The sequence below is a fragment of the Podarcis filfolensis genome, assembly GCF_964270895.1.
Source record: "Podarcis filfolensis genome assembly, chromosome: 1".
NCBI lineage: Eukaryota > Metazoa > Chordata > Lepidosauria > Squamata > Lacertidae > Podarcis > Podarcis filfolensis.
Window position 1 is genome coordinate 23,679,009 of NC_139604.1, and position 27,244 is coordinate 23,706,252.

The 27,244-nt window shown below is 44.0% G+C and overlaps 1 protein-coding gene across 7 annotated transcripts in view; it reads right to left on the reverse strand.

Annotated features, from left to right (window-relative positions):
* Positions 1 to 10,551, reverse strand: part of CCDC141 (coiled-coil domain containing 141) — a 114,767-nt gene extending 104,216 nt beyond the window's left edge. For 2 of the 7 annotated variants that reach the window (XR_014551221.1, XM_083626025.1), the window contains exons 1-2: positions 9,983 to 10,301; positions 8,713 to 8,835 (exon numbers count right to left, since the gene is read on the reverse strand). Coding sequence is in view for 5 of the 7 variants with exons in the window: in XM_083626025.1 (XP_083482151.1) it covers positions 8,713 to 8,835; positions 9,983 to 10,084 (225 nt within the window). In the remaining 2 variants the exon portion in view is untranslated. Of the gene's footprint in view, positions 1 to 8,712; positions 8,836 to 9,982; positions 10,302 to 10,344 lie in introns of those variants that run through there. The other 5 variants (XR_014551222.1, XM_083626023.1, XM_083626024.1 and 2 more) reach the window with 3 other exon arrangements.
* Between the last annotated feature and the right edge of the window lie 16,693 nt (positions 10,552 to 27,244).

Consider the following 27,244-nt stretch of genomic DNA (forward strand, 5'->3'; position numbering starts at 1 on the left):
TTATCTATAAGGGACACGGGTGGCGCTGTGAGTTAAACCACAGAGCCTAGGACTTGCCGATCAGAAAGTCGGCGGTTCGAATCCCTGCGACGGGGTGAGCTCCCATTGCTCGGTCCCTGCTCCTGCCAACCTAGCAGTTCAAAAGCACGTCAAAGTGCAAGTAGATAAATAGGTACCGCTCCAGCGGAAAGGTAAACGGCATTTCCGTGCGCTGCTCTGGTTCGACAGCAGCGGCTTAGTCATGCTGGCCACATACCCTGTACGCTGGCTCCCTCAGCCAATAAAGTGAGATGAGCGCCGCAATTCCACAGTCGGTCACGACTGGACCTAATGGTCAGGGGTCCCTTTAACCTTACCTTATCTACAGAAAATGTGGTGTACTACCCAGACAAAATTAAGCACATTGAAACCCCTTACTTCATTCACTGAAATATGATAAATTCGATGAAATTCAGTTTTCAGTGCATCTGTGAAAATCATTCAATTAAGGGGCCCTGGCCTGCAAACCTAGGTGTAAGACTCATTAGCCACAGAGGGACTTACTTCTGGGTAAAGGTGCACAGGTTTGTTGTGCACAAGTGTTTCACTTTAGCTGGGCCGCTGTAGTGGTTATTACTGCAGCATCTGTGCTATGGCTACCGCAGTATTTGTTTATTTAACTATCTGTCCAGTGTGCCTTACTAAAGAAATATCTAAAAACACTAAAATGAATCAAACAAAAATAGGATAGCATGAAACGACTGAGCATAAAACAAGCTAAGTGGCAGCCAATGAAGCAGTTTTAAAACATTTATCACAAGCTCCAGAAGGACTGCCCAAATAGAATTTTCTTTGTGATTCTCTCTCTCCAAAAGGCATAGAGTCAGCCATACAAATCCCATCAAGGAGTGGAACTCCTTAACATAGCAACATACCTTCCCACATGCTACAAAGGAAAATCGGGACATGGCTGTTTCGGTGCCAGGCTCATATGTGAGCCAAGTGACTTGCACGATTGCATGGTCTTCAAAAATAGGGCACCTTTGGGGGCCATGTTCTCGTGGGAGCCGAAACAGGACATCCTGGGATCCAATCAGAAGCTGGAATGTCCCGCTTAAAGCAGGACAGTTGAGGGGTATGTAGGAGATCCTCCTATCTCTTCTAATCTAGTTATAGGGAAAGAAGGGATTTAGAGCTAGGTCTTCACGGAGGATCTCAGTGCTCCATGGAAGTTCATATAGGAGAAGCTTAGAGATGGGGGAAGAAATCAATGTGGTTCACGTTTAAAGATGAATTTACCTAATTTGCACTTTGAAAAAGCAGTATGTGAATCAAAACACAGCTGTCCATTTGAAATCTTACACTTTGCCAAATTTTGCAATGCTACTTCTCCAGCAAAGCAATCTGTGAAAAAATGTATATACTGAAGTGTGCATATAAATCCACACAGAAGTGAAAAAAGTGCATTATACTACAGTGGTACCTCGATTTAAGAACAGTCCTGTTTAAAAACGATTTGGTTTACAAACACCGCAAAACCGGAAATAGTCCCGGTTTGCAAACTTTACCTTGGTCTAAGAACACAATCTGAACGGTGGAAGGGCACCGGCGGCGGGAGGCCACATTAGGGAAAGCGCACTTTGGTTTAAGAACGGTTTCGGTTTAAGAACAGACTTACGGAACGGATTAAGTTCGTAAACCGAGGTACCACTGTATAGTATTGTGTTGTTATATATTAAAACTCCTTGTTTTAAAAACTCCTAGGATGAAAGGTGGTATAGACATTTAATTAATTAATAATTATATATACATGAGGAAATTGCTTTGTAAAAATGTGTGTATTGGCGGCGGGGAATCTCATACAAAAAAAAATGTGTGTGTTTAAAGAAAGCTGCCCTAAAATGGTGACGAATTTTCACAAGGACTACAATCTGAAACTGATGTGGGAATGTGGAGATATGACGCTAAGATTGGAAAAATGGGAAACTGAGAAAAACCAAAATTGGCAGATTTGCTTATCCCTAGAAAAGATGTTCCCCAAGGTAATCAGAACTCAAGGCATTTTTTAAAATATAACATTTTTTATGCTTTTATGCTTCTAGTGCTTTTATGCAGAGTACTTTTCTATGGTTAAAATCACACTGATATACAACTAGACTGCTCACACAAATACCACAAAGATAGGCACAGCAGACAAACCATAATCTTCAAAATCATTGTCTACTTGGCAATGCAAAAGCCTGTCCAACATAAAAAGACCTTCTTTAAACTGGTAGAAGACACCCAGAGAGTGGGCAAGCTTTTCCACAATATTGGTGCAGCCACTGAAAAGACCCTATTACTATTACTACCAACCATGCCTCCACCCTAGCTTTGACACAGAAGATACTCTGGTTTTTCTTCAGATCTTCCCCTAGCCTTGACACAGAGGCAGGTCCCTCCTTCTGAATTTAGGCATGGGCAGATTTGTATGGGAGGAGGCGGCCCTTCAGACACCTAAAGCCCAAGCCATTTAGGGCTTAAAAATCATCAACACTTTGAATTGTGCCCAGAAACAAATTGGCAGCCAGTGCAGGCTTGCAGGATAGGTCTGATATGGTCTTATGGGCATATACCCACTTGCTTCCATATTCTGGGCCAACTGCAGCTTCTGAAGACTACATGTAGAATTCATTGCAACCCAATTTCAGCGTAACTAAGGTATATGTTCCTCTGGTCATTTAGGGCATCAAATGTCACAAGCAGCACTTTGAATGGTGCCTTAGAAACAAACTTGGGAACAAAATTCTCTCGGAGCCAGTGTTCCATTGGTATTCTTCTAAAAGTGGGTTGCTGGGTTCTGAATGAATTGCAATTTTCAGGCAGGCTTCAAAAGCAGCTCAACATAGAACACATTACAGTAGTTCTTCCTGGGGGGACACCAAGGCCAAGTCACTCCTCAGTAGGAGGACAGCAGCCTGGTACACCATCATAAGTTGGTGAAAAGTGCCCTGACCATGGTGCTACCTGGAATCCCAGCAGCAAGACCAAGTGCAAGAACATCTCCAAACCCTGAAGTACAACCCTACAGAGATATGGTGAACCACAAAACCCGAAATTAATCAGGCCACCCACCATTAACATCTTCATTTTTTCTGAGCTGAGCTTTAGTTTGTTCGTCCCCATCCAATCCATCACTGGATGCTTCCTGACTGCTTTTGGGCAGAATTCAGACCAGCAAATTCAGGTTGCACAATTCTCTTTGACTTGGAGGATTGTGCAACAAACCCACTTCTCCGAAAGATCAGATTTTCATTAAAGACTTTCATTGCCGGAAGGAAGGTGACAAGAAAATGTGCTGGAAAGTGTGGCATAACAATTGATTAACTCTATGTTGTATAACAGGGACGCGGGTGGTGCTGTGGGTTAAACCACAGAGCCTAGGACTTGCCGATCAGAAGGTCGGCGGTTCGAATCCCCGCGACGGGGTGAGCTCCCGTTGCTCGGTCCCTGCTCCTGCCAACCTAGCAGTTCGAAAGCATGTCAAAGTGCAAGTAGATATTTTTTAAATTTATTTATTTACGGCTATTAGCCCATAAAATATGTACAAACATAAAAACACAGGGACATAAAAACAGATATATCCGACAACAGAAGGTGAACACCACGATGCAAGGGTGGGTCATTGGGCAGAGCCAAGTGACAGCTTGGGGCCAGGAGAGCTCCAAGGGACGGATCACAGAAAAGGAAAACTGAAGACGAACTCCGACATGCACTCTCATCATAACAGTCCGATTAGTTTTGATGTTGTTGTTGTTTTTTGGTGGTTTTTGAGTGTGAGATAACCGCATTCAGAAATCTCGCCACCTGCAGAGTTACAGAAGGATCTGTATCCTGCAAAAGCAGTGCGGCGTGTGACTCAACAGGCCTGCCAACCAAGCGCAGTAAAGCAGGACCCAGGAATTTAGCCCTGGCTATGCTATGTAGGGGACAGTTGAACATTATATGTGAAAGAGATTCAACAGTTTCCCCGTCACACACGCATAGCGGAGACACCAAACCCTTGGAAAATCTGTGGTTCAGCAGGTTCGATGGAAAGACATTGAACCTTGCACGAATAAATGCACGTCAGTGTGGTACTGATGAAAGAGATGACATGTATGATGGAAGGCCAAGTGGTGGGGTTATTCCGTGATACCTGGGGGAGCAGACACCCCCACCCCTGGCGAGGTTGTGTTGATTTTCAATGTCCGCTAATCTTTGCTCAATAAGGCTTTTGGCTGAGCGTAAGTTCATCTTTAAGGAGCCGGCTGGGGAAATTCCGATGCTCAGAAGTTTGGCATGGATTTTTCCTACCCACGGATTGACAAAGACGTCCCGCCAGAGGCACTGAAAAAGGTAATGGTCGGGAAGCCTATGCCAGCTGGACAGCAAGTAGATAAATAGGTACCGCTCTGGCAGGAAGGTAAACGGCGTTTCCGTGCGCTGCTCTGGTTTGCCAGAAGCAGCTTAGTCATGCTGGCCACATGACCGGGAAGCTGTACGCCGGCTCCCTCGGCCAATAAAGCAAGATGAGCGCCGCAGCCCCAGAGTCGGCCACGACTGGACCTAATGGTCAGGGGTCCCTTTACCTTTACTTTTTTATGTTGTATAACCAAGGCTTTTTTTCCTTCCAGCCAGAGCTCACTGGAGCTCAGCACCAGCACCTCTCAGGTGGGCACCATTGTCACTCTAGGAGAACAAGGGAGAAGTTCATGGTGAGCTCTGGCACCTCTTTTTCTAGAAAAATGGCACTGTGTATAACCTCTCCACAAACAAATCAGAACAAATACTTACTAAATAGCCAGTATTGCCTAATCTTCCTGCAAACAAATCAGAATGAATGCTCCATAAATAGGTTGGGTGGCATTCAGCTAAGTTTGACTCATAGTAGGCCCATTGAAAACAGTAATAATGTGCATCAATTGCAGTAGGTCCACTCTGAATAAAATCTAGTTGACTATCGCCTGTTCTCTGTTAAACCCATCTGTTAAAGGCCTTCACTTCACCTAGCTCTGTTGAAAAGGAGAAATAAAAACGACCGCCCTCAGAATACTGACAGCACCTCAGATCTCCTGCTGTCAATAGATGTTAACTGTCATCAGGCTAATATTCATTCCACTATCTTCACTTACAATCATCAATGTTATCTTCAATTATAGTACAGTTGTACCTTGGATCCCGAATGCTTTGCGAGTCGAACGTTTTGGCTCCCAAACGCCGCAAACCTGGAATTGAGTGTTCCAGTTTGTGAACATTCTTTGGAACCTGAACATCCGACACAACTTCTGCGGCTTCTGATTGGCTGCAGGAGCTTCCTGCAGCCAATCGAAAGCTGCCCCTTGGTTTCTGAATGTTCCGACTTCCGGAACAGATTCCATTCGACTTCCAAGGTACCACTGTACTGTTACCCATCATCAGTATTGTTACCTACAATCGTTAATTTGGTATTCAAGTAAAAAGGTTGTTGAAGCAAAGATGCCCAAGTGATTATAGAAAGACTGCATAATTGCAAAACAAAACCGTACTTTTAAGAAGGAAGCAGATGCCAGGTACTTGTGATATGAGGTCTGTGATATGAGGTCTGTGGGGCATGCAGACTAAAGCAAGAGGCCTTATCTTCGTTAGCCAGTCCTCACTCTTGAACCTGGAGGTCTGGCCACTTACTGTTTGAAACAGGTTAAAGCAGGGGTGGGCAGCTGGTGGCCCTTTAAGCTGTGCTTGGACTCTCAACTCCCATCAGCCCCAGCCAGCATAGGGTAATGGGAGTTGTAGTCTGGCACACCACACATTTCCTCATCCTTAGTCTCAAGTGTGCTTTAGTTGCCTAAATGCCTTTGGAACTGTTATTGGTGTGATTCATTCCTATGTACTTTAGTGGACAAGCTGAATGATGTAATTGGTTTATGTATTCATTAATTGATTTGTGAGGCTGGGGGGGCGGGAGAGAGTGGCTTTTAAGGCATAGCTCTCACAAAGCAGGTTACATAACTTTTACTTCCCACAAAAGCATTTGTTGCTAAGCTTCAACTTTTCAGCGGGCATATAGTTTTCAGTGTGCAGAATATATACAGTGGTGCCTCGCAAGACGAAATTAATTCGTTCCACGAGTCTTTTTGTCTTGCGATGTTTTTCGTCTTGCGAAGCACAGTCCGTCACAACTGTGCCTCTTCAAGCGGCTTTAAGAAAAAAGCGAACTCACTTGCAAGACGTTTTCGTCTTGCGAAACAAGCCCATAGGGAAAATCGTCTTGCGAAGCAACGCAAAAACCGAAAAACCCTTTCGTCTTGCGCGTTTTTCGTCTCGCGAGGCATTCGTCTTGCGGGGCACCACTGTATTGTTATGAGTTTGAAAGGGATAGGCTGTATGCCTGAGTCCCTTCTAATTCCTGGATCCAGAAAATCTAAGGAGGGATTCAAATTGTTGAAAGAGCCAAGCAAGTTTATTGGTAATGGCCCTCTAGGTTTGGGCTATTATGGGTAACAGAGGGTGTGGCTCTGTGCCAGATAGTAAACAGGTGGGCCCCGCTCCCTCGACTCACTGGTAGTTAGAAAGACAAAGGGCAGAGTGGAGAGTTGCATGCGTGAGCTAGAAACAAGAAGCCAGAACGCTTCAGGCTAGGCAGCTGGGAGACAGAACCATGCCTGATTTCTTTTGGAATCCAAGGATGTGGCTATGAGCGAAGCAAGACCCTCTTGGGGTGTTAATGCTGTGAACCCTTCCAACATAGGTTCAGGTTGTATATATGTGTAAATAAACCATATAGCATTAAGATACCACAGTCCCCACTGTCCCTCACTCTGAAGAAGAGTTTGGATTTGATATCCCGCTTTATCACTACCCAAAGGAGTCTCAAAGTGACTAACATTCTCCTTTCCCTTCCTCCCCCACAACAAACACTCTGTGAGGTGAGTGGGGCTGAGAGACTTCAAAGTGGGCCTTCTCAGTAGTGGCGCCCGCCATGTGGAACGCCCTCCCTTCAGATGTGAAGGAAATAAGCAGCTATCTTCTTTTTAAAAGACATCTGAAGGCAGCTCTGTTTAGGGAAGTTTTTAATATTTAATGCTGTATTGTTTTTAACACTTGATTGGAAGCCGCCCAGAGTGGCTGGGGAAACACAGCCAGATGGGCGGGGTATAAATAATAAATTATTATTATTAATTATTATTATTATTACTAGCCCAAGGTCACCCAGCAGCTGCAGGTGGAGGAGCGGGGACGTGAAGCCAGTTCACCAGATCACGAGTCCATGATTCCCTCCTTGTAAACGCAGAGCCCAATTCTGATCTATTTCCCCATGCAAGTGTGTTTCAAGATGACTTCAAAACGTGGTTTCTCGTCATGAGTGGCACTGAAATCAGATTTCTCATATGCATTGCACTGAAATGAAAGCGTATGTCTCAGAGGGTATGCGTTTCTTGAGAATGTCCTTCAATAATATTCTGCCTCCAAGAATGCTCTTTATTCCTCCCTGGTACTTTCAGCTACACAACTTACAAATCTTTAACTGATCCTTATTTTAAAACCCTACTCACATCAGTTTATGACATTTAAGCACAACGAAATGATTCTTTTAAACTTTTTAGTACCTTCCCCCCCCCCAAATGAAAGTGTTAAACATTTTTTCCACCAACACTATATGTAGGCTGTGGCGACCATTTATTTTATTTTAAATATCAGCACAGCTTAATACAGTATAAAAAGAATAAATGGCCATGACTTGTATATGTACCAAAATTTAAAATATACTGTTTGAGCCTCTAGTGCATTAAAAAGTAATCTGCACGAAAAACAAATGTCTCCTCCCTCAGAATACCCATGCGGCTCTGTGACGGCTTATCTGATTAATGGTGCTGCCTAGAAAACAGGAGCTATATAAACGCCTTTGTTTACTGTAGAGCCATTAATGACTTATTTCCTTTCCTTTTCCACAAAGATGCTGGCAATTGTGGATAGACAGATAATGACCCACATTTGGGATTCAAAACACTCTTCCACCTACACACGCACCTTCCAGACACCCATGCAATAGAAGATAGACCTCCTTTCACCCTTTTCCTGTTTCCAGCAGTGGATCACTAGACTTATGTTACCTTCCTCACCTGCACTGATTGGTGGGGATTGGGGTGGGCTCCTCACCATCAGGCCACTAGGGAACACTGCGACGTTGTGCTTAAGAGTAAGCTCTGGTTCATTCATAGTCATATTGTCTTACGGCAGCCATTACAGTTAGTAGCTACAAGGAATGCTCTTGACTACCCTGAGCTCATCAGCTCCATGCTTGCAGTCAATTCTATGCCTGGCGGTAGTAGCTGCCAGTTGCCAGATTAAGCTTTGGCATGCCACCACAAGAACAACTTTCATTAACATTTGCCACGACACACTGAAGGTTAAATCCTGCATGTGGTTAAATCCTGCATGTCGTAGCAAAGGCATGTGGGAAGCAAGCCATGGGCAAGCCAAGAGCAACTCATGGCTGTCATTATAACTGGGTGTCTTATTACACGCAACAAGGATGGAGTCACTTCTTGCTTGCTTTGTGAGGCCTCTTTTAGCAACCCTTAGGAACTCCCCCCCATGGATTGTTTGTGATGAAACGTTCCTACAAAGCATTAAGGGGTCTGAGGACTGGTGCTCAACAGTCATTTACAACTTTCAGAACAAGGCTACAACGCGACCTGTAATAATTCAGAAAGTTCACGTCGCATGTCTTACCTTAAGCTTCGCCAGGAGAAGTTCATGATCGTGTAGTAATTTTTTGGTCTCTTCTTGATTGCTGCCGATTTCTAACAAATTTGGTACTGATTCAGCCAGCTGGAGCTGCACCCAATCCCCACACTAAAAACACAAACAGAAATATTGTCGTAAGTACAATTTCTCCAGATATTTGTATGATGTGTGTGTGTGCGCGCGCATGATCCAACTCAAAAACTAACGGTCAAGCACTTAGTAAAGTCTAGTCTTTTGATTTAATCCATGCAATGGCTTGTGAGCTCTAATGAACAAAGTTTTAGGAAAGGAAGCATGCAACATCCTCTCTGCCCCTCAGATATATAGGGCAAGGCCATAGCTCAGTGGTCCAGCATCAGCTGTGCATGCAGAAGGTTCACTCTCTGACATCTCTAGGTAGCACTGGGAATGTCCCCAATCTGAAAATCTGGAGAGACTGTGCAGACCAGCCTTTCTCAATCTTTGGTCCCAAGATGTTGTTGGACTATAACTCCCATCATCCTTGAACACTGGTCCAGCTAGCTAGGAATGATGGGAGTTGTAGTCCAACAACATCGGAGGACCCAAGTTTGAGAAAGGCTGGTGTAGACAACACTGAACTAGATGGACCAATGGTCTGACTCAGTGTACAACTGCTTCCTGTATTCCTATATTGTTGTATTACTTGTGTTGAAAATGGTGCAGTGCTTCAGTGTGAAGCTAAATTGTTCAAGTAAAGATTTTCAATACGACTTTTCAATTTCTGAAGTGGAGATTGACATGTGCAACATAGGGGCATTAATTATTTGTCCATGCATGAACATCAGAACAATTCCTTCAAAGAATTCCCTCCGACTAAGTCAGATCAAATGCACTTTGTATATTCTGGATGCAATCTTTAAACAATACAAGAAAACAAAACCAGAGTCCCGTATTTCAAATCAATACAGTTACAAATCAATGACGATTGTCCTGGTTATGTTACCAGGCTGTTTGTTTAATTCATTTTAATTTAAAGTTCTGTTTTCTTCAAATGAAAAATATACACTTTCTTCAAGACTATTTCAGTGATGCCTACTTTATGCACAAAAAATTAGAAACCTCCCCTCTCCCAGCCTTTGTAATGAAAAATAATGCTTCTTGATTGGGATTGTGTGTGCAGCACACTCCCCTGTGTCAACCACTTTGTGCAGAAATCAAAGCTGAAATGATCAGACTCTGAACTAGTCAATGGTACTGAGCTATAAGCTCAAGTGTTTAGAGCCCTTAAGCTTACCTTCAATATAGCTATGATGATTTTGCAGTCTCCAGCCTGAACCAGAACCGAACTAACGGTTGTCGTGGAAGGCGGGCCGTCAGAACTGTCATTGCTTGACATGATGTTGTTGTTGTTGTAGTAGTAGCAGAACTGGGCTTCATGCGAAAAGGTTCCGTCTCCGGAGCTGTCTGAATCGGCTGGTCATTCCGAAAGGCAACGAACAGGGGTACTTGGCTTCATTCCGCAAAAGAGCTCAGCTAACACCGATTGCTCTGCCAAAAGGAAAGAACACGAGGTTAAAAATAGACGCCCCCATTGAGTTTATCTTTCTTGAGAGAGGCCTGGGCGGGGGGGGGGGGGGGAGAGCAGAGGTGACACACCCCTAGTTTCGTTGCTTTAAACTGCTGTTGCTGTCTGGCCCCTATAAATATCAGTCTTATAAAATGCCTTGTAAGACTCTGACATCCTCTGTTTGCTAGTAATGAAGTGCTTACACAATAAAAGAAAGAAAAAATAGCTTTCCCCAAGTATTTAATAACTACTGTGCCTCAGGCCTTATGCCTCAGACCAAACAATCATCCAAGTGTGATAAAATCTTCAAACAATGTCCATATATAAGCATAAATATATCTCTATTAAGCATGTGTGTGTGTGCGCGCACGCGCGCTTAACTGCATGCTGTGCTGTGTTTTATTTATTTTCTTGCTTTGGAAAAAGGTTATCTGTTTTATCGTTCTGATATAAACTGCACTGGTATTACTCTTAGTAATGCAGAACAGGCAAGAATTAGATTAAATAACTACATAAATAATAAAACATCACCCTGTCCTGCAATAATAGCAATAATAATAATAATAAATAAATAAAATAAAAAAAACCTGGGAGCAACATAGATGCCCTAAGGCAGATATACCTTTGGGTACTAAGAGTTTGGATCCAAAAGAGACGATTATTTATCAGCGTTACCTATATCTCTGTTTATTATGAGCATTACAAAAAAAAACACCCACAACAAATACTCTTAAAAGGCACTGCTTCTTTGTTCTTAAGAGTTTAATTCTGAATATATCCTCAGAAAGTTGCGGTGACTCTCCTCATGTGAGCAAACAAACCATCTCCCCACCCCACCCCCTGAAAATGGTGACCCTGAATTTGATTGTATAGGGTTTATAAACTGCCTCAAGATGCTTTCATACTAGGCTGAGTATGCACGTTTTAAATAAATAACCTCTTGTTGTCAATTGTTGACACTCACTCAGCACTTCACTTCCTAGCAACTAACTCCTGTATTTCCTGAAATAATCATAAAATAGTAATTTATTATTTATACCCTGTCCATCTGGCTGGGTTTCCCCAGCCACTCTGGGCAGCTCCCAACAAAATAATAATAATAAATAATAATAATAATAATAATAATAATAATAATAATAATAATAATAATGTGAAAAAGCATCAAACATTTAAAACTTCCCTAAAGAGAGCTGCTGTCAGATAGTAGTTTATTTCCTTGACATCTGATGGGAGGGTGTTCCACAGGGCAGGCGCCACTACCGAGAAGACCCTCTGCCTGGTTCCCTGTAGCTTCATTTCCCACAGTGAGGGAACTCCCAGAAGGCCCTCAGAGCTGGACCTCAGTGTCTGGGCTAAATGATGGGGGTGGAGACACCGGGTGAAATACAACTAAGTCATGCTCATAGTAGACCCACTGAAATCAATGGGTCTTCTCTAAGTATTACTAGCCTTGGCAATCATTTCCTGAGTTACAAGGAACCAGGCAGAGGGCCTTCTTGGTAGTGGCACCCACCCTGTGGAACGCCCTCCCACCAGATGTCAAAGAGAAAAATAACTACCAAACTTTTAGAAGACATCTGAAGGCAGCCCTGTTTAGGGAAGCTTTTACCGTTTAATCGGTTATTGTATTTTAGTGTTTTGTTGGAAGCCGCCCAGAGTAGCTTGGGAAACCCAGCCAGATGGGCGGGGTATAAATAATAAATTATTATTATTATAATTATTATTATGAGTTGTGTACCTGCTCAGGGCTGACCCTTCAATTTCGATGGGTCTTTTATTCTTCATTTACTTTTTTTAAATTTGCAACTGCAGTGATTCAAATACATAACTTTTGAAAAAAATAAAATAATGAATGGTTAAAGCCTGTATTCAGAACACACGAATACTCCTGCATGTGACACAGTACAACTGAATTTATGAGATGTCTAATTTATCAAGGCGTTTCAAAGGGGCATGGTGCCCGGCTCATTGGAATGAAACATGGTGCAAGGAAGAACATTTATTCAGCGCAGGGGGAAATCACAGACAGTGTTTTAACCATGCCACGGGGTCAGTACATTAAATCTATTGCTAGAAACACAGAGCATGCCAGAAACAGCCTGCGGTATGAGGCAACAGCTGTCTTGATTCCCAGAGACAGGACAGCTGAGAAAGTGAGACTGGCGTTTAAGGCCGCAGGTCGCTTGTCAGATGACAGCGTGCGCATCAGAGAAGCCCCATGCCCCATCAGGGCCATGTATATGTACATAGATCAATCACGCATCTTGGTGACTTATAAGAAAACTTATGTTAGACATCCTGACCCTGCAGACACTGAATGGGATTGGAATCTGCAACTCATCTGCTAATACTTCTGTTTATTATTTAATAGTTATGTGTTGCCCTTCATACAAATATATTCCAGGGTTTTTTGAAACAACAACAACTAAATCACAAGAAAAAGAATCCCTCTGTATTTTGCAAAGCCAAAAATCGTAATAGTTCCCCTGCTCATGTTTACACATGCATGTCCATCACTTGATTTCTCTGCACATGGCTGCTGTACACTTGGGACTAGTTCCGACATGCATGGTTATCGCTCAACGTCCACAACTTCAGTTCAATGTCAACCCAGATTTGCCATTTCAGTCAGGATTTGTCATAATCTCCTTAAATGCAAGGCTTTTCGATGGAGCGAGTCTGCATAGCCAGTTACCAGTTATCAAGGGCACAAGAATAAACTAAGTGCAGAGAAATCAAACAAGGGTACGGATTTGCTGCCGTGAAAAGAAATGTGTACGAGAAGACGAAAAGCAAAAATAAATTTCTGTCTATTTATCTGTGATCTGATGGTTTTGCAAGAGCAGGTTGTGCATGTGTGAGCCAGCCCTTCCTTTAAAGAAGGGATGAGGAATCTGTGGCCCTCTAGTTGTTGCTGTGCTGTCATGCTTGACCATTGGCCACATTGGCTGGTGCTGATGAGAGTTGAAGTTAACATCATTTAGAGCGCCCCTGTTTTAAAGGCATTGTCATGTATAACGTCTAATTTATTTCAGGGAAAGGTGATGTTAGATACCACAATTGTTCTAGCTCTAGTACGTATTGAACTGGAAAAGAGCTGGCGCTGAGAAGTGCTTAAAAGCATGAAATCACCATTGGGGTTTTTCAATGGTTGTGCTAATGGAAGGCGGTTTAAGCAACCGATTCTTCTTTTCCTATTCTGCTCCACAGCTCCTGAAAAGCCTCTGTGGACTGTAAGGGGGCTCAACCAGACTTGCCCTTGCCCCACCACTTTCCCCTGGGGAAACCCAAACTTTACTACTGAATCAGAGCTAACAACTGTTGAGTTTTCTCTGGATTGGCGTTTGCTCTGGTTTAATACTAAAGAGCGGGTTTTCCCACGGAATGGGGCAAGGCAAGGGCAAAAATGCTTGGACCCATGCCTAGGAAGCACGGGAACAAGCCATGCATATTTCTAATGCAAATACGATGGCCTTGTATGTGTTTGTGTATGTGTAGGTATTTAGTCCACCACCCACTCCAGGCATCTGTTCCAAAGCTTGTGCAGCCTCTCCTGATTTGACTGCTGCAGAAAAGCTAGGTATCATCGCCAGTGGTGGACCTACATTTTGGGGACCCTGAAGCTTGGACTGTTATGGGATCCCTTCACAGCCAGCAATGAGGTCTGTGTAACCACTGTTAACGTCTTCAGTGGGGTTGTTCCACAACAGATCACCACATTTAATAATAATCATAATCATAATCATAATAATGACTCGTACCTACGGGACCGCCTCTCCTGGTATGCCCCACGGAGGACCTTAAGGTCCATATATAGCAACACCCTAGAGGTCCTGGGCCCTAAGGAAGTCAGATTAGCCTCAACCAGAGCCAGGGCCTTCTCAACACTGGCTCCGGCCTGGTGGAACGCTCTGTCTCATGAGACCAGGGCCCTGCGGGATCTGATTTCTTTCCGCAGGGCCTGTAAGACAGAGTTGTTCCACCTGGCCTTTGGCTTAGAATCAGTTTGATTCCCTCCTCTTTCTTTTTCCTTTCTCCTCCTGTGAAGAGGCTGCATCCTATTGTTTTAATGTTGTATTTTACTCTTTTTAAAATTGTATTTTAATCAACTTGTTGTTATTATTGGTTGTTAGCCGCCCGGTCTTGGTCGGGGAGGGCGGGGTATAAACAAAAATTTATTATTATTATTATTATTATTATTATTATTATTATTATTATTACATCTCAGATTTTGGTTAAAACTGCTGTACTGGATTATCTCACATGTCAAAGTCACTGGTGTGAATAAAAACATCCCAGGCCTTATGGTTTTTGACTTGTGCATCTCAAGTTGGGTTTACTGGACCCCAAATTTTTAAGCAATGTGGATTAAAGTCACTTCTAAGGCCCCTCCAAGATTAGGGTCCCTGAAGCTTAGGCTTCATTAGTTTCATAGCACATCCACCCTGGGCCATGATCATTGCTCTAAATCTTCTAAAGACCACTGTTTATGACATAGGATTCCCTATAGTGCTTATGGAGCAGCAACAGAGGTTGGATAAGGTGGTCAATGCAAGTTCATCTGATAAGTAGCGTACTCCCCAAAAATAACCCAGGCATAAAATTATGACCTAAAAACGGATGTGAAAGCAAAAAGAGAATCTGATCAGGTTCTCTACTGCAGGAACTCTGGACCAAACATTTCAGCCTCTCAGTAAATAACTATGAACCGGTCTTGGGGAAATGTAGTTAAAGAAATATGCAAGACTTAATCCAAATACAAGGCAGCCTCTCTTGAACAGCATGACTCAGAGAACCAACAAGGAAGCCAAACATTTGACTGGCATCAAAGCCTCCCCTCAAGAAAGTTGTGTGCAGTAAGATAAACAATCCATAAAGGGACTCATGTAAAGGGGGAAATAATGGTTATAGCAAAAAAGTACAGTAATAAGGAAGCAATGGATAAGAGAGTAATAAAACTTCCACAGTGCAATCCATTTGGGAGCCTGTACTAACACCCTAGTATTGTACATCCAAAACACAGAGTTGATTCCCTCAGGACATTCTATATAACTATATAATGCTACAATTGGTATAACCCCTGCTTTCCATGCAGAATGTCCCCGGTTCAGTCCCCAGCATCTCTGGACAATACTGAGCTAATGACCAATGACCTGGCTCAGTATAGGATAACTTCCTGTGTTCTGTGGACAACCTGACTGACATTTCTGCTGCTCTGCAGGTCACACTGTTACCCAGCCATCTCAAGTTCAGGAATGGGGCTAGTTCAAGTCAATGAGATAACAGCGATCTTACTCTTAAAATAATGCATTTTGAACTTCATTTTCATGAATGTACGCATTTTAATACATAGTTTTACCCTTGTGCATATGCATTTCGTAAACATTGCCCGGCTAGGGAAATGCACAGAAAAATTCAGAGAAATGTGAATTCAAAGGATGGCTGTTTGTGTAACGTTTCAGAAAGTGGAAATAAGGTAGGCTCATTTTTACTATGCACTGAATTTAATTTCAATGCTTAAATTTCAGCCGAATCCCTCATCTCTACATTCAAACCTCATCCAGCTTGTAATCTGTAAGCTTACATGCTATTAGAGGGAATAGAAAAATTGCAAAACGTTGGGAGGGGGTAATGTCAGCAAGAAGAACTGTAGAAACCCTGTTAATTGCCCATTTAGAGCACTAAAACAACATTGTTCCATTCTTTGAGCTAACCACAGTCCAAAATACAGGCAATTCTCAACCCACAATGGAGTTACGTTTCGGGGATAGTGCCTAAAGTCAAAATCGTGTATAGCCAAAACACATTGGGTTTGATGGTGGGAGGGATTGCCAAAGTCCTTTTTCCTGGACACCCAGCCCTTTCCTGCCCCTTTTATTATTAATTTTTATTTTTTGACAATCATGCAAAGCTGAAGTTAAATGCAAGTTATATGAGTGTAAGTTGCAAGTTACCTGTAATTAAATATAACTGTATAATTGACAATGTGATACTTATTCTGCCGAATCCTATGCACGTTGACCTAGGAGTAACTTCCACTGAACACAATAGAACTTATTGTCAGGAAGCTGTGCACAGGATTGCAGCCTTGGAGCTCTTTTCAAATCCAATCGAAAGTTTCTGGTGCCGAGTTTTCTTCTTCTTCTCCTCTTTTTTTGAGGTAAACATTCTCTTATAATTCTGTGAAAGGATTGTTTAACATAGTTCCATCTATCACCATGGAGCTTGGTGAAATATTTTGAACCAAGATATAAAAGGAAACACAGAACACACAGAAGTGTTTTTTTTTTCCTTTTCCTTTTTTAAAGACAAACTTATCATAAATAGTATGTGGCCTAATGGATGATTGAATTGCTAAAATGTGGCAGAATCAAACACATCTGCTTTGAAGAAGGCAGGCGCTGTAGGAATTGCTCAGACTTCTGGAAAATGTGATAGCAAAATTACTGAAGGGAACATGAGACATTTGACAGCTATTTGGGCATTGGGGAAAAAAAGAGCTAAAGGAAATTTTAGTAGCTGTGCCAATGTTGAGCCTCACTGTGGAGTTTATTGGTTTTAACAGTTGCATTTTCCAATTATTGATGTAGCGGCTGCCCCATGAAAAGGCCACAGAGACAACAAATGAGCTACTGCTGAATGCAGCTATGCACAGAAGCAGTGCCAAAAAGCCAAAGCAGATCAAACTGGGAAGGGAATGCCAACACCTCACATTTAGGCCACATCTGGACCATACATACATGCACTCTCCAACATTTCTCCAATGAAAATAGGGACGTCCCATTCCATAATGATAATTTTACTGCCATATTTTTCCGTGTATAACATGCCCTCGTGTATGAGATGCCCCCTATTTTTGGGGACTCCAAATTAAGAAAATGGAGGGAAATAGCCCATAGTTGTTGAGCTTTGGGGGGGGCAGAGTTGTTGAGCTTTTTTGGGGGGGTTGCAGAAAATCGCTCACCTGCTTGACCTACGATGCCATTCACACGCAACACAAAGGCCACCTATCGTCTGTCCCCTCACTGGCAGAAGCCACCAATCACCCGCCCAATTGCCACAGCAACAGTAAATCAACACCAGCCCTTGCCACGGCCACCAATAACACGCCAAATAGGCACTGACAATCTCCGGCTTGCGGCAGCAACCAATCCCACGTCCGCCCTATGCACTATCCATGTATAAGACAACCCCCAATTCTTAACTTAATTTTTTAATTAAAAAACCTCATCTTATACGGTAAAGCACGGTATTTATATCCCACACATCGTACTGGGTTGCCCCAGCCACTCTGGGCAGCTTCCAACATACAGTGGTACCTCGGGTTAAGAACTTAATTCATTCTGGAGGTCTGTTCTTAACCTGAAACTGTTCTTAACCTGAGGTACCACTTTAGCTAATGGGGCCTCCTGCTGCTGCTGCCGCGCGATTTCTGTTCTCATCCTGAAGCAAAGTTCTTAACCTGAGGTACTATTTCTGGGTTAGTGGAGTCTGTAACCTGAAGAGTCTGTAAACTGAAGCATCTGTAACCCGAGGTACCACTGTATATAAAAAACATAATAAAACATTAAACACTTTTTTAAAAAAAACTTCCCTATACAGGATTGCCTTCAGATGGTTCGAGGGGTCAGATAACTCATACCCTCCAACATTTCTCCAATGAAAATAGGGAGGTCCTAAAGAAATTCTGGGATCAAATCAGAAACCGGGGCGTTTTCTCTAAATCAGGGATGTCCCTGCAAAATAGGGACACTTGGAGGCTCTGTACATATAAAGCAGTATCATACCACTTTAAACAGTCTTGGTGTCCCACGAAGAATCTTGGGAACTGTTGTTTGTTAAGAGTGCTGAGAGTTTGTAGGAGCCCCTTATTCCCCTCAAAGAGCTACAGTTCTCAGGGTGGTTTAACAATCAATCCCTCTTCTCAGGGAGCTCCCATGAATCGAAAACTTTTAGGACCCACTTCATTTCTGTAGGTTTTAATAGTTGCAACCCACCCTGGGGGCTTAGGGTGAATAACAGAATCATAGAATTGTAGAGTTGGAAGGGACTATGACGGTCATCCTAGCCCAATCTGGGGTGGCTAACACCCCAGAGGACAGGATCACACTTCAAAACGACCTTGACAGATTAGAGAACTGGGCCCAAACAAACAAGATGAATTTTAACAGGGAGAAATGTAAAGTATTGCACTTGGGCAAAAAAAAAATGAGAGGCACAAATACAAGATGGGTGACACCTGGCATGAGAGCAGTACATGTGAAAAGGATCTAGGAGTCTTGGTTGACCACAAACTTGACATGAGCCAACAGTGTGACGCGGCAGCTAAAAAAGCCAATGCAATTCTGGGCTGCATCAATAGGAGTATAGCATCTAGATCAAGGGAAGTAATAGTGCCACTGTATTCTGCTCTGGTCAGACCTCACCTGGAGTACTGTGTCCAGTTCTGGGCACCACAGTTCAAGAAGGACACTGACAAACTGGAACGTGTCCAGAGGAGGGCAACCAAAATGGTCAAAGGCCTGGAAACGATGCCTTATGAGGAACGGCTAAGGGAGCTGGGCATGGTTAGCCTGGAGAAGAGGAGGTTAAGGGGTGATATGATAGCCATGTTCAAATATATAAAAGGATGTCACATAGAGGAGGGAGAAAGGTTGTTTTCTGCTGCTCCAGAGAAGCGGACACGGAGCAATGGATCCAAACTACAAGAAAGAAGATTCCACCTAAACATTAGGAAGAACTTCCTGACAGTAAGAGCTGTTCGACAGTGGAATTTGCTGCCAAGGAGTGTGGTGGAGTCTCCTTCTTTGGAGGTCTTTAAGCAGAGGCTTGACAACCATATGCCAGGAGTGCTCTGATGGTGTTTCCTGCTTGGCAGGGGGTTGGACTCGATGGCCCTTGTGGTCTCTTCCAACTCTATGATTCTATGATTCAATCCCTGCAGTTCAGGAATCTTGAACTCACAACCCTGAGACTGCCCAGGCTTAAAATGACTGCATTGCTGGTGATGAAAATGGAATGCAGCCCTGTTATGATACACCAGCACGCCACACTTGGGCAGCAAAATGAGGGGGACTGTACCACTTTAGACTTCAAGCGAGGTTCACACTTAAGACAGCTTCCCTACATTAAAAACTCCCTGTGAATGGAAAACTGGAACAGCAGTGAACTGGTTAAGCTAGTTCCCTTTCTCCTTTGATGTGCTAGTTTTCCACTTGCAAGATGGTTTACATGAAGGGACGTTCAGGAACAGTACTTCTGAAAGTGGTGCAATCCATTCCACATGCATTCTATGTCGAGCTTAGGGGTCTGCTCTTGTTGTCGCCATTTCACTTGGGTACTTGGGTGTTCTGTTATAGTGCCTGCTTGTTATTAAGTGATAAACTGTGGACCTCTTGGGATAATTGGGTTATTTGAGAGGCAATACCTCTAATTTGTTGGAAGATATGCTCAACCGTTCTTGCAATTAGAGTTAATTGGCTGCTCTCCCTACTTTTTATTCCTTCCTCTCTTAGAGGCACAGGATCAACTTGCCCCATTGTTGGATCCAGTTCTATGCTCTCACCTTGAGTATTCTCATATTCACAATCATCTTTAAGGGGAGAAAACCGGGTTTTTTTGTTGGAACTATAAAAGCAGATTTGTTTTAAAAGTCCTCTATTTTAGATTGATTGGCAACCGGTGAGAGAGCTGCATCCTCTGGGTCCCTGTAGCATTTACTAGCAGGCATAGTGTTTTGGTGGGGAGTAAACAAGGAGAGGTTTCCTTAACTGAAGAAGAGAGAAAAAATAGAAAGTGCATTCCACATGCGTGGGCCACCTAAGACCACACGGCCACTTTTCACTTGCAGCCTCTGCAAAGCAACAGCAGCAGCAGAGCTCATTGTGTCAGAAACCCAGCCACAACACTCCTTAAGATTGGAGAAGTAGTGTTGGTGTTTTGCATTGCACCTGGGCTTTGCTCCCTCCATGGGAAACTTGTTTTGACCGGTCTGATGCTAAACACACACACACACACCCCTAACACACTGAGAAACTGCCTTCTCACATAAATCCAGATCTCCAGACATCTTTATGTCAAAGATTGAGCATGCATGACATGGCAGACAAAACTTCACTTCTCCTTCAATCTCTTCAAGATTAGGAGGGTCAGAAATGATAACCTGAGCACCCAGATCTGAGAGGAGGCAGAGCTAGGTACCGAAGGTTACTTCCCATGACCTATTTGCAGCTATAGCGCTGTTCTTTTTAAGCCGGGTCCTTAGGACAGTGCTAAAATTAAATATGATCTCTGTTTCACTTTGGGCAAAGCGATAAGTCAGCAAAGAATGAAAGAAAAAATACTGTATAATATCATTCCTTTAATTAAAAAGAAAAGCAATACAGCAAATCACATACCTCTTACATGGTGATTTTGTTTCATTAACTACGAAAGGGTCAAGGTATTTATACCTGGATAAATAATTCTGTAGGCAGAGTTGTTGTTTTTTTGCAGCAAAAGAACGAGCTATTAAATAATCATTTAATGTGCAGACATATATGCCTTGCCAGCCAATGTGGATTGTGCACTTAAACACAAAAGCACACTAAGCAAAAAATTAGGCACATTAAGCAAAACAAGAAAGCCACATTCCTTAATGGATGGAAAGCTGTCTCTGTGGATTCAGATTTTAGAATCCTATTTTGGGGGGGGGGGGTGATGAGAGGAGACATATAGACTCCACTACAGCAATCTTTACAGGATGTTACTCTACAAACATTAATTTCACACGTGAAATTAATTGCCAGAGTACGGGGAATGATGAATACATTAAAAAAAAACTTACATACCAGCAGGGTATTTTCTGAATTTATTAGTAACTCTTACTTTACGGGGGGGGGGGGAGAGAGAGAGAGATGATATACGGACAGAGTAAGGTCATGTTTAAAACAAAGCTAGTTCTGTGTTGCTCTGCACAGCTTATTCAAAGTTTGTGCCAGGGAGAAGGATTTCTGCTAATAGCGAGTGTGTAACATTTTTGGGAGTTTTTTTGGTTTGTCCATTTAGCGAGCTAGGATATAAACGTGAGGCATTTGCCCGATCTCTTGCCGGAAGCATCTAACAAGTGTGCCCCACTGACCCCCTCCCTCTCTCCACTCCAACTGTGAAATTGCCCAGCATAATTTAACGAGATTGAAATCCACATAACAATAGCAGCGTATTATTTTACTTATCAAAGTAATTCCTTCTCTGCTCTTCATAGAACAATGACCCCCAGCTTTCTGTCCAGCTTTCTTAGCCAAGCTGTTGTACCAACAGACAGACTGGCATGCAGCTAGCTATCCATAATAATAATAAATATTATTATTATTTATTGTATTTATATACAGCCCTATACTCGGAGGTCTCAGGGCGGTTCACAGAACAAAATCAAAGTATAAAACAACAAAACATATAATCAAAATAAAAACAACAACCCAATAGCCACCTCCCAAAAAACCACATTTATTATTATTATTATTATTATTATTATTATTATTATTATTATTAATACTTCTGTAAAAGGAAGAGAAGGGACGCGGGTGGCGCTGTGGGTTAAACCACAGAGCCTAGGACTTGCCGATCAGAAGGTCGGCGGTTCGAATCCCCGTGACGGGGTGAGCTCCCGTTGCTCGGTCCCTGCTCCTGCCAACCTAGCAATTCAAAAACACATCCAAGTACAAGTAGATAAATAGGTACCACTCCGGTGGGAAGATAAACGGCATTTCCGTGCGCTGCTCTGGTTCTCCAGAAGCGGCTTAGTCATGCTGGCCACATGACCCGGAAGCTGTACGCTGGCTCCCTCGGCCAGTAAAGCGAGATGAGCGCCGCAACCCCAGCGTCGGCCACAACTGGACCTAATGGTCAGGGGTCCCTTTACCTTTTAAAAGGAAGAGAAACTTTAAATCCAGCCAAACCAAGTCCTACCATTGGGCAAAGAGAGACAACTTCCTTAGGTGGCAGGTGCTGGGGGGTGGCAGCAGCAGCTGTCCATTCCCCTGAGTCCCCCCTCCCAGTTGCCACATGTCCTGGGCTCCCTAATCTGACACGCTGCTTAATGTGTGATGAAGGAGGCTATCCCATCACCACTGACTACTATCCCAGACCCTCCAAGTGTCCCTGTTTTCCAGGGACTGTCCTGGATTTACAGAAGCCATCCTGGTTTCTTTCTTTTTAAATCCAAAACCCTGATTTGATCCCAGAATGTCCTGCTTTTCCTTCAGACACCCCTGTTTTCATCAGATAAGTGTTGGAGGGTATGGAGTTATGCGACACACACCCCCCGAGCCAAGGAGATAAGTAACTATGTAACCTTGAGAAGACATCTGAAGCATAGCTGTCAACTTTCAGATTTGAAAATAAGGGATCAGCAGCCTCGAATACATGGGATCAGCAGCCTCACCTGTCTGGGGACAGTCTACGGGATATCTAATAATCTGGGATAGCAGCGGGAAGCAGTGGGAAACGGCGCTGGAATAAGGGAATTTCCCACAAAAAAAGGGAAGGTTGACAGCTATGATCTGAAGGCAGCCTTGTAAAAGGGAAGATTTTCCATGTTTAACGTCTTATGCTTTTATATATGTTGGAAGCCGCCCAGAGAGGCTGGGGCAACCGCCAGTCAGATGGGTGGGGTATGAATAAAATAATAATATTAATCTAACCCTATTTACATCAGAGAAATGTTGGAGGGTGTGCTATCTAGTCCAGTCAGCTTCTGTGAGTGTAATATGAAGGTGTGTGGGGGGGGGGACCTCAGGCAACAAAATGCCTATGGTTGGCTTTTGAACGAATCCTGTCAATGTAACATTTACTGAAAAAACAAATGCAAGGCAGTGAATTCCTGGCAAAGGCTCGATGCCACATGTAGGCCAGTCGACTTTTCAAAGTTGGCTGCTTAGCTATCACCAAACAGCAGGCAGCTAAAAGGTTTTGAATTTACCTTACACAGAGCTAACCTCCACTCTCTCTCTCCAATGCCTCAGAAGCTGCATGCCAGGACTGAGCACAGCCAGAGTCACCACACACAGCCTCTGGAGATGCCATGGAGGGCTTTGAAGATAAGGAATGGCCAAAATGTGGGTAGAAGCCACAATTATGTATGAACTAACTTGCCAACTATGTGCAGCTAAACCCTCTGGTCAACAGAATCAAAAGCCTCTTACCACACACTTGGTATCTTTGCATTTTCTGAGATTCTGGAAGTGAAAGAACATGCCCCACCTCAATATAAATACGTTACTGGTGCTTCAAGCATATGTAATTCGCTTCACTCTCAGTTTCGATCCACTTCACTTCATGCATATATTAATCCAACTTTATCACCGATGCTTTTTTATATAGGAGCGGGCTACTCTTTAATTTTATTAATTTATGAGTCAGCTGCCAAATGAGCCTCGCTGCAATTTGCAAACATGCTGTAACAACAACTAAACATATTTTAAAATGGTGCAAAATAACTGAAGACAGGTTCAAAGAGAGCCCCAAATAATGTGTTACTGTCATGTTATTGCCCTTCTACAAGTTGGTTTGCTCTACTCTGGGTTTTTTTGGGTGGGGGGGGGGGTTATTCAGTGCAGTTTTCTCTTTGTTTATATGTCTTGAACCCCCTGGCCTACCTGGCGGCAAGTCGGTATGTCAAGTCCCCAGTCCAGAGTCAATCCATGGGTCCAAAATCCAGCATTGAAAGTCCAAACTGAACCACAGTCCCACAGAGATCCTGGAGCATCCAAGCTGAGGCCCATCAACGTGGGCAGTTGAGGAGACAGAGCATCTCAGTCCTGCTTGCCTGTTGGACTTTGCAGGCTGATTGCAGCACCTGGGCCTGATGAGGCCGGTGCCCTCACCTGCTCCAAGGGAGGAATCACACTCCTCCTCCCAGAGCTAGCGAGCCCCACCTGGCCAGCTAGGGAGCTGGGCTGTGGGCCTTTGTCTGCCTCAGTCTCCTGGAGCACCCTGCCTGCTTCTCCTTACGCCTCAGAGCCCACTGTGTTCGTGGAGACAGGGGCCCCTCCGGCTCTGGTGATGGGGCCTGCTGCTCTGGTTCCTGTGCACTGACTTCCATCCCCTCATCATCCTCCATCATCTAGTGAGTACTTCCTACACCAACCTCTCCTTCCTCATCTCCAGCTTGTCCCAGTTAGGCCTGCCATCTTTGTTCTAGCAAAATACAGGACAGGGTGGGATGGAGCAGTTGGGGGGGCATTTTTTCCCCATCTGGTGCTTAAGTGACTTCAAAACAATCATTCCAATCTATTGCAGCCTAGAAGGGTGGCCCCCTCTGTAATTTGTCACAAATGCTCGTGCATGCACACATAAATGTGAATTTGTGAATTTGTCTGTGCTTGGCTACCCAGAGCTTAAATGCATGAACTTTCACATACCTTTTCAAACACATGCATTCAAAGAGGATCCCTAACTTAGCACGGGGGAGGGGGGACCTGCATTGCAGGGGGTTGGACTAGATGACCCTCGGTGTCCTTTCCAACTCTACAATTATATGATTCTATGAAACCCAGGACAAAACTGTGTCAATACAGGACATGGCATTTTGCATTGAAATACGGGACGCAATCCTGTATTATACAGGACAATTGGCAGCCCTAGCATCCCGGCTACACCCCTCGCCAGGATCCTCTTCCTCCTCCCCGTAGTCGTACCAGTTCATGACATAATGTGTAACTTTTTTAAAATCACAAAAGCTGAGATTCACACTGAAACTCTAGGCAGGCAGCGAGCACTGGCACAATTGCTTACCTGCTGAGTAAGGGGGGGCCCATAGCTGAGAGACTGCTGGCTCTATTGCTCCTCCTGTTTCAGCCTCTTTACAGTGGTACCTTGGGTTAAGTACATAATTCGTTCCGGAGGTCCGTTCTTAACCTGAAACTGTTCTTAACCTGAAGCACCACTTTAACTAATGGGGCCTCCTGCTGCCGCCGCACCGCCGAAGCACGATTTCTGTTCTCATCCTGAAGCAAAGTTCTTAACCTGAAGCACTATTTCTGGGGTAGCGGAGTCTGTAACCTGAAACGTATGTAACCGGAAGCATATGTAACCTGAGGTACCACTGTATTTCCCCAACCCTTTTTGGCCCTGAAGGGATGAAACTATGAGCCACACAATCACAAGGATAATGGCAACAGCTGCTGTCCCTTGCTTCTTCACCAGCTCTCTCCCTAACAATGGCACTGGCAGCAAGGATGAAGGCCAGCCCACTGGAAGATGGGAGCTCACCATGAGCACAGCTTGTCCAAGCTGCCCCACTGAAATCCAAATTTTATACCGAAATTCGGGTTACAGTCAGTGCCACAACGGGCAGCAATTTTCTATGTGGGTTTTTTAATGCGTAGCAATGTATTCAGTTCTAGACTGTGGCTCCCTGGCCCAGAAATCCTACGCAAGAGAAAATTTGTAATACTAATATCCTACGTTAAAAGCCAGCACGATTGTGTGTGTTTTGTAAATCTGCAGTTAGGTTTTGAAAACTCTCCCTAGACTATTCTGTTTTGATCAAGCTAACAAGGATCATTAAGCACACATTAAATCTTACCACTTTGTGCTTTTTCTTAACAATTTGCATCACTAGACAGTACAAATTCTCTTGAAGCCTACCGCGCTGTGATACTTTCATTATTCTGAACAGGCTAGTTATAATCATTCAGATTATTATTATTTTATTATTTTTAAAGGCGCATGAGTTGTTCAGCCAAGATTGTTATAGCTATTGCAGGTTTTGACGCCTTCTGGTCTTTTAACCAAATAAAATGCATGGGGCTTAAGTATCATCGAATACGCTGGCGGCTGCTCGTTAAAAAAAAAATGCCGTTATCATTCGCAACCCAGGGACAAATGTGTCTAATAGCACAAGGAGAGCCCTGATGGATCAAGCCAATGGTCCGTCCAGGGCAGCATCCTGTTCTCACATTGACCAACCAGAGGTCCGTCAGAAGGCGACATGCAGGATATGCATGTGGCAGCATTCTGCGCACTTGTAATTCCTAAAAGGTAAAGGTAAAGGGACCCCTGACCATTAGGTCCAGTCGTGACTGACTCCGGGGTTGCAGCGCTCATCTCGCTTTATTGGCCGAGGGAGCCGGCGTACAGATTCCAGGTCATGTGGCCAGCATGACTAAGCCGCTTCTGGCAAACCAGAGCAGCGCACGGAAACACCGTTTACCTTCCCGCCAGAGCGGTACCTATTTATCTACTTGCACTTTGACATGCTTTCGAACTGCTAGGTTGGCAGGAGCAGGGACCGAGCAACGGGAGCTCACCCCGTCATGGGGAATTGAACCGCCGACCTTCTGATCGGCAAGTCCAAGACTCTGTGGTTTAACCCACAGTGCCACCCGTGTCCCTCTTGTAATTCCTACCAACTTGTAATTCACACACACACTTCCTCCAATGGTGAAGGCTGTTGTGGCTAGTAGCATAGGTGCTAGCTCCAGGAGGCTGAGGCACTTTAGGCCCCCCGCAATCTTTTTTCTTTTCTGAGCCCCCCCCCCCGATTGTTGAGGCCCAATGCGGAACTGGGCACAGAGTGACATCAAGACATTGCATCGGGCCCCCTCAATGCTCTTTGGAAGAAGAAGAAGAAGAAGAAGAAGAAGAAGAAGAAGAAGAAGAAGAAGGAGGAGGAGGAGGAGGAGGAGGAGGAGGAGGAGGAGGAGGAGGAGGAGGAGGAGGAGTAGTTTGGATTTGATATCCCGCTTTATCACTACCCGAAGGAGTCTCAAAGCGGCTAACAATCTCCTTTCCCTTCCTCCCCCACAACCAACACTCTGTGAGGTGAGTGGGGCTGAGAGACTTCAGAGAAGTGTGACTGGCCCAAGGTCACCCAGCAGCTGCATGTGGAGGAGCAGGGAAGCGAACACGGTTCACCAGATTACGAGTCTCCCGCTCTTAACCACTACACCACACTGGCTCCTCAGGCTAGCAGCCATTGATGCTGTCCATGAACTCGCCCCCTTTTAA